This window comes from Chaetura pelagica, unplaced genomic scaffold, assembly GCF_000747805.2.
Source record: "Chaetura pelagica isolate M959 unplaced genomic scaffold, ChaPel_1.0 scaffold555, whole genome shotgun sequence".
Taxonomy (NCBI): domain Eukaryota; kingdom Metazoa; phylum Chordata; class Aves; order Apodiformes; family Apodidae; genus Chaetura; species Chaetura pelagica.
In genome coordinates this window covers 245,299-251,607 of record NW_009953297.1, presented here as the reverse complement: position 1 = coordinate 251,607, position 6,309 = coordinate 245,299, and the positions used below count along the sequence as shown (strand labels likewise).

The 6,309-nt window shown below is 59.7% G+C and overlaps 1 protein-coding gene across 1 annotated transcript in view; it reads left to right on the top strand.

The window, feature by feature from the left end:
* The window catches only part of P4HA3 (prolyl 4-hydroxylase, alpha polypeptide III), a 6,765-nt gene extending 1,079 nt beyond the window's left edge, over positions 1-5,686 (top strand). The window contains exons 3-12 of the mRNA XM_009997988.1: positions 1,262-1,411; positions 1,511-1,562; positions 1,762-1,919; positions 2,009-2,185; positions 2,698-2,762; positions 2,900-3,059; positions 3,687-3,749; positions 3,998-4,066; positions 5,311-5,407; positions 5,616-5,686. Of these exons, the coding sequence (XP_009996290.1) occupies positions 1,262-1,411; positions 1,511-1,562; positions 1,762-1,919; positions 2,009-2,185; positions 2,698-2,762; positions 2,900-3,059; positions 3,687-3,749; positions 3,998-4,066; positions 5,311-5,407; positions 5,616-5,686 (1,062 nt within the window). The remainder of the gene's footprint in view (positions 1-1,261; positions 1,412-1,510; positions 1,563-1,761; positions 1,920-2,008; positions 2,186-2,697; positions 2,763-2,899; positions 3,060-3,686; positions 3,750-3,997; positions 4,067-5,310; positions 5,408-5,615) is intronic.
* The last annotated feature ends 623 nt before the right edge of the window (positions 5,687-6,309 follow it).

The window sequence follows — 6,309 nt, the reverse complement described above, 5'->3', positions numbered from 1 at the left end:
ACCAGCTCGCCAGAGGGCTTTTCCAACGCGTTGAGATGTTGGTGGCGCCAGGGTGGACGTTGGGTTTTCTTCCCGCCCGGGTGAGGACGGGACCTTCTGCGCTTCTTGCTTTGCGGCTCAGGGAGAGGAGCTGGTGGCCTGGGGAGAGGTCCTGCCCCAGCAGCCTGGCTTGGGGTGGGATCAGCCCTCAGGTGGGGATGAAGGTGGATCCATAAATCCCTGGGATGGGGTTTGGGGGCTTTGGTAGAGGTTTTTGTTGAGGGCAGAGACCTCTGAGTGTCACCACAGAGCTGGGATGGAGAGTTAGAGGGTGGGATGAGACGGGGTGAGGTGGGGTGGGGTAGGATGGGATAGGCTAGGGTGGCATGAAGTGGAGAGGGATGGGATGGGCTGGGATAAGATGGGGTGGGATGGGATAAGATGGGATGAGATGGGGTGGGATGAGATGGGGTGGGATGGGATGGGATGAGGTGGGGTGGGGTGGGATAGGATGGGATAGGCTAGGGTGTCATGAAGTGGAGAGGGATGAGATGGGATGGGGTGGGATAAGATGGGGTGGGGTGGGATGAGATGGGATGGGATAAGATGGGATGGGGTGGGATGGGGTGGGATGAGATGGGGTGGGATGGGATGGGATGAGGTGGGGTGGGGTGGGATAGGATGGGATAGGCTAGGGTGTCATGAAGTGGAGAGGGATGAGATGGGATGGGGTGGGATAAGATGGGGTGGGGTGGGATGAGATGGGATGGGATAAGATGGGATGGGGTGGGATGGGGTGGGATGAGATGGGGTGGGATGGGATGGGATGAGGTGGGGTGAGATGGGGTGGGATGGCAGGGCAGGGAAGGAGATGGAGGTGAAGATGGACATGTAGATGAAAGTGGAGAAGGAGGTGGGAATAGAAACGGGGATGGAAATGGGGGTCGAGCAAGATGGATGGGGATGGGACAGGAAAAGAATGGATGGGAGAAGATGGGGATGGGAATAGGAAAGCAACAGGATGTGATGGAACAGGATGGGTGGGAATTGCAATGGGATGGGATGACATGGCATGGAGAGAGGAAAGAACAGGGATGGGATAGAATGAAGTGGGATGGGACAGAACCAGGGGTGGGACTGGGATGAAGATGGTGACGGGGATGGGGCGAGAATGGGGTGAGATGAGGAGGGGGGTGGGATGGGAAGGTACAGGAGGGGATGGGAGGGGGTTGGGTGAGTGGGCAGGGAGGGGCTGGGCCAGCTGGTGGGTCTGGCCTTGCAGGTTGCCTACGACACAGGTGACTACTACCACTCCATCCCCTGGCTGGAGGAGGCCGCCAGCCTCTTCCGCCTCTCCTATGGCAGCTGGAACCCTGAGGACAGGAGCAGCCTGGAGGATGCTCTGGACCATCTTGCCTTCTCCTACTTCATGGTACAGCCACCAGTCCTGTCCCCATCACCCTGGTGCCCAGTGGAGCCAAATTTGGGGCAGGCAGATGCTCACGAGCTCTCCAACCCTGCCCCCATCCAGGCTGGAAATGTGTCCCACGCCTTGAGTCTCTCCAGGGAGTTTCTCCACTATGGTAGGTGGGGCAAGCTTGGGTGTGGCAGGAGAAGGAAAGAGGTTTTGGGGGGTGCCCCCATCACCTCTGCGTGGCACCAGCCTCCTTCACCCCATTCCTTGCCCCAACGCGGGGTTGGTTCTCCAGGGACGTCGGCCAGGGAAAGGTGGGGGCGGTGATGGGGACGCGGCGTTTGGGGTGACACCCCCGTCTCTGGCAGACCCCAGCAACCAACGGGTGGTGAGGAACGTGGCCAAGTACAAGAAGCTGCTGGAGATGGGGAAGGTGGTGAGCACGGAACCCCTGAGGCGCCCCAACAGCACCCGCCTGCGGAACCGCGACGCCTACGAGGAGCTGTGCCAGCGCCCGGGGGGGCAGGTGGGGCTGCCAGGACCCTGCCCTGGCCCCCCCACCCCACCACTGTCCCCTCTCTCACCTCCTCCATGGTCCTCTCTCTCTGTCCTCAGCAGGCCCTGGAGCATCTCCCACACTTGAGCTGCTCCTACGAGACCAACGGCAGCCCCTACCTCCTCCTCCAGCCTGTGAAGAAGGAGGTGGTTCAGCTCCAACCCTACGTGGCTTTGTACCATGATTTCGTCAGTGATGCTGAGGCTGAGACCATCAAGGGGTTGGCAGGGCCATGGGTGAGCTGTCTCCATGCCCAGGGAGGTCCCTTCCCTGGATGAGGGTGTCCCAAGAGCCAATGGTCCAGGGTGGACCACCCTGAGCAAGCAGATAGGAGGGGGTTTAAGCCAGAAGAGTTGGGGTGTTGAGCCTGGAGAAGAGAAGGCTCCAGGGAGACCTGAGAGCAGCTTCCAGTGCCTGAAGGGGCTCCAGGAAAGCTGGGGAGGGGCTTGGGACAAGGGCAGGGAGGGATGGGAGCAGGGGGAAGGGTTTCCAGCTGGCAGAGGGAGCTGGAGCTGAGATGGGAGGGAGAAATTCTGGGCTGTGAGGGTGGGGAGAGCCTGGCCCAGGTTGGCCAGAGAAGCTGTGGCTGCCCCATCCCTGGGGGTGTTGAAGGGCAGGTTGGATGGGGCTTGGGGCAGCCTGGGCTGCTGGGAGGTGTCCCTGCCCATGCAGGGGTGTTGGAACCTGATGATCTTGAAGGTCCCTTCCAACCCAAACCATTCCATGATTCCATGTGCCCTCTCTCCAGCTGCAGAGATCCGTGGTGGCCTCCGGGGAGAAGCAGCAGAAAGCCGAGTACCGGATAAGCAAGAGGTAGGAACCCCCTCATCCCTTGTCCTCCAGCCAGGAGGACCACCCTGACCCCAGTGCTGGGTCCTTCACCCCCCAGCAGTGCCACGTGTGGCTTTGGGAAGAGGGGGGGGAGGTCTGAAGGTGGGGTGCTCCCACAGTGCCTGGCTGAAGGACACTGCCCACCCCGTGGTGCAGGGGCTGGAGCGGCGCGGAGCCGCCCTCACCGGCCTGGACCTGAGACCCCCCTATGCCGAGTACCTGCAGGTGGTCAACTATGGGTTGGGAGGACACTATGAGCCACACTTCGACCATGCCACGGTCAGGGAGCTCCTTGGATGGTCGTGGGATGGGTCCAAGGGGTGGTGGTGCCCGGGGTGTGGAGTGTTGTGCTCTTGGGGATGGTCCAAGGGGGACGGGTGATCCTTGGGATGGTCTCTGGGATGTCCTTGGAAATGGTCTTTGGGGTGTGGGGTTTTTTTTGGGATAGTCTCTTGGCTCATCCCCCAGTTTGTGGGCCCTGGGGTGGTCTCTGTGGTGATCCCTGAGATGGTGTCCAAGGAGGAGGGGGTGCCCCTGCACGGGTCCTTGGGGTGGTTCCCAGGGTGATGTCTGGGATGGTCCATCAGCTGTCCCTGGAAGTGGACCCTGGGATGAAACCCATGATGGTCCTGGGATGGTTACCTGGGGGGGGGGGAGGTCCCTGCATGGCCCCCTGGGGTTGGCCTCATGGTGATGATCCCTGGGATGGTGCTTGGGATGTTCCTGGGAAGGGAGGAAGGAAAGAGGGAAGGGAGGAAGGAAAGAGGGAAGGAAGGAGGAAAGAAGGGAAAAGGAGAGGTTTCCCTGGGAGCAGCTCAGAGCCAGCAGCTCAGTATGGGCGTGAGGTGCCTCCAGGATGAGCCATGTCAGCCCATGACCATCCCCATCTCCTCTCTCTTGGGGCAGTCCAGGAAGAGCCCCCTTTACAGAATGAAGTCAGGCAACAGGATCGCCACCCTCATGATCTACGTGAGTCCCCCCATTCCCAGGCTGCCCCTGCAGGGCCATCAGTAGGGTTCAGAGTGAACGGGGTCAGAGATGGGTGAGGGCAGCCTAACTCAGGCTGTGGTGGGTGTTCAATGGCAGCAGCTACAGAGTAGTTCAGAGCTTGTGCCGTGCTGCAGTGGGAGGTTGTGTGCCTCAGTTTCCCCACGCAAAGCAGCCACACCACGGGGGAAGGGGAAGGGCCACAGATGATATTTTTGCTCCTTTTCCAGCTGAGCAAGGTGGAGGCCGGAGGCTCCACTGCCTTCATCCATGCCAACTTCAGTGTGCCCGTGGTTAAGGTGAGGGGGACCCCCTCGGAGCCCCCCAGGGGCAGGGAAGGAGGGACGCTGCTCTCTCATGTCATGTATCTCACAACCTGTCCCAAATCCCAAACCTAGGGCTCCCCAGTCTTCTTTTGGGGGTGTCAAACTGCCACCCTGGGGCTCTTGGCTCCCTTTGAGGGGTGCCAAACCCCAACCCTTTGGGCTGTAAGTGCTGTTTGGGGGTGCCAAACCCCAATCCTTGGGCCTTCAGCTCTGTTTTGGGGTGCAAATTGGGGTGCCAAACCCCAACCCTTGGGCTTTCAGCTTTGTTTTGGGGTGCCAAACCCCAACCCTTGGGCTCTAAGTGCTGTTTGGGGGTGCCAAACCCCAATCCTTGGGCCTTCAGCTCTGTTTTGGGGTGCAAATTGGGGTGCCAAACCCCAACCCTTGGGCTTTCAGCTTTGTTTTGGGGTGCCAAACCCCAACCCTTGGGCTCTAAGTGCTGTTTGGGGGTGCCAAACCCCAATCCTTGGGCCTTCAGCTCTGTTTTGGGGTGCAAATTGGGGTGCCAAACCCCAGCCCGTGGGCTTTCAGCTCCGTTTTGGGGTGCCAAAAAAAACAACCTCGGGGATCCCAGTTCTATTTGGGGTGTCAAAGCCCCAACCTGAGGGCTCCCAGCTCTGTTTTGGGGTGTCAAAATTCAACCCTGGGGCTCCCATTTGTGTTTTGGGGTACCAAAAACCAATCTCAGGGATCCCAGCTCTATTTTGAGGTGCCCAAACCCCAATCCCAGATCTCCCCGTTCTGTTCCAGGGGTGTCACACCTCATCCCTTGGGTTCCTGGCAGTTTTGGGGTGCCAACCCCAATCCTGGGGGTCTTGGCTCTGTTTAAGGGTGCCAAACCCAACCCCAGCTCTCCTAGCTCTGTTTTTGGGGTGTCACACCCCAGGGAATCCCAGCTCTGTCTTGAGGTTCCAACCCCCAATTCTGGGGCTCCTGACTCAGTTTTTGGGGTGTCAAACTCCAACCTGTGGGCTCTCAACTTTGCTTTGTGGTGACAAACCCCAATTTTGGGTGCCTGGCTCTGGTTTTGGGGTGCCAAAACCCCAAACCCAAGACCCCCAGCTTTGTTTTTGGGGTCTCAGATCCCCAAGTCCTGGGGCTCCTGCCTGTTTTTGGGGTGCAAATACTCCAAGCCCCGATTTGTTTTGGGGTGCCACACCCCAATTCTGGGGCTCCTGGCTCCGTTTTTGGGGTGCCAAACCCTTCTCTGCTCCTAGAATGCAGCTCTTTTCTGGTGGAACCTGCGGAGGAACGGGGATGGTGACGGGGACACCCTTCATGCTGGCTGCCCAGTCCTGGCTGGGGACAAGTGGGGTGAGAGACCATGTTTGGTGTCACCCTAGGGGGGTGACACAGGGTTGGAGGGGACAGCTCTGCTGGTGGGGAGGTGGGAGGGGCTGGGAATCCAGGGAAAACCTGGATAATAGGGGTTAAAAACATCACCCATAGCAGAGTGGGGACAGAGAGGGGTGCAGGGGGACAGAGGCAGATGGGGGGGGGTCCTTGTCCTTGTCCCTTCCAGTGGCAAATAAGTGGATCCACGAGCATGGGCAGGAGTTTCGGAGGCCGTGCAGCACTGACCCACAAGACTGAGCCACCATGGGCTTAAGGATGTGGCACCCACAGGTGACAAAGCCACCCAAGGAGCTGCAGCAAGAGGAGGGAGGGAAGGGGATGGCAGTGGGACAAGGTGCTGCTGGGGACAGTGGCACTTGCTCAGCTGTGGCTGAATCCCTGGTGAAAATAAAGTCAAAAGAGACAAAAATGAGTCTGCAGGAAACACCTCGATGTGGTGCCTGGTGGGATGATGTGTGGAGGGGTTTGTTTGTGCCCTCCCATCCCTGTCTCCAGCACGGACCCTAAACACACCCTCAAGCCCCTTCCCTCAGCCCTAGATGTAAAGCCTCTCTGCTAGAAGGGCTGGGAGGCAGGGACAGGGCATTTCCCAGCCATCAGTAGGTTTCAGAGTGAACAGCCCAGCACAAAACCCACTTGCTGCCCTCCCTCCAATAAACCTGCTGCAGTGCCTGCCTGCACTTGGGGCTGATTGTGTAGCCCCTCACCCTGCTCTGCCCCCCAAAACAACCCGGGGGCCCCTTCCCTGCACCCCAGAGGGGGTATTTTGTGCCCCTGCCTTCCAGCCCGGGCGCTCCCCCCGCGCTCCTGCCGGCGCCGCTCCCCAGGGCTCGGGACAAGCTCCTGTTCTCTGGCCCGAC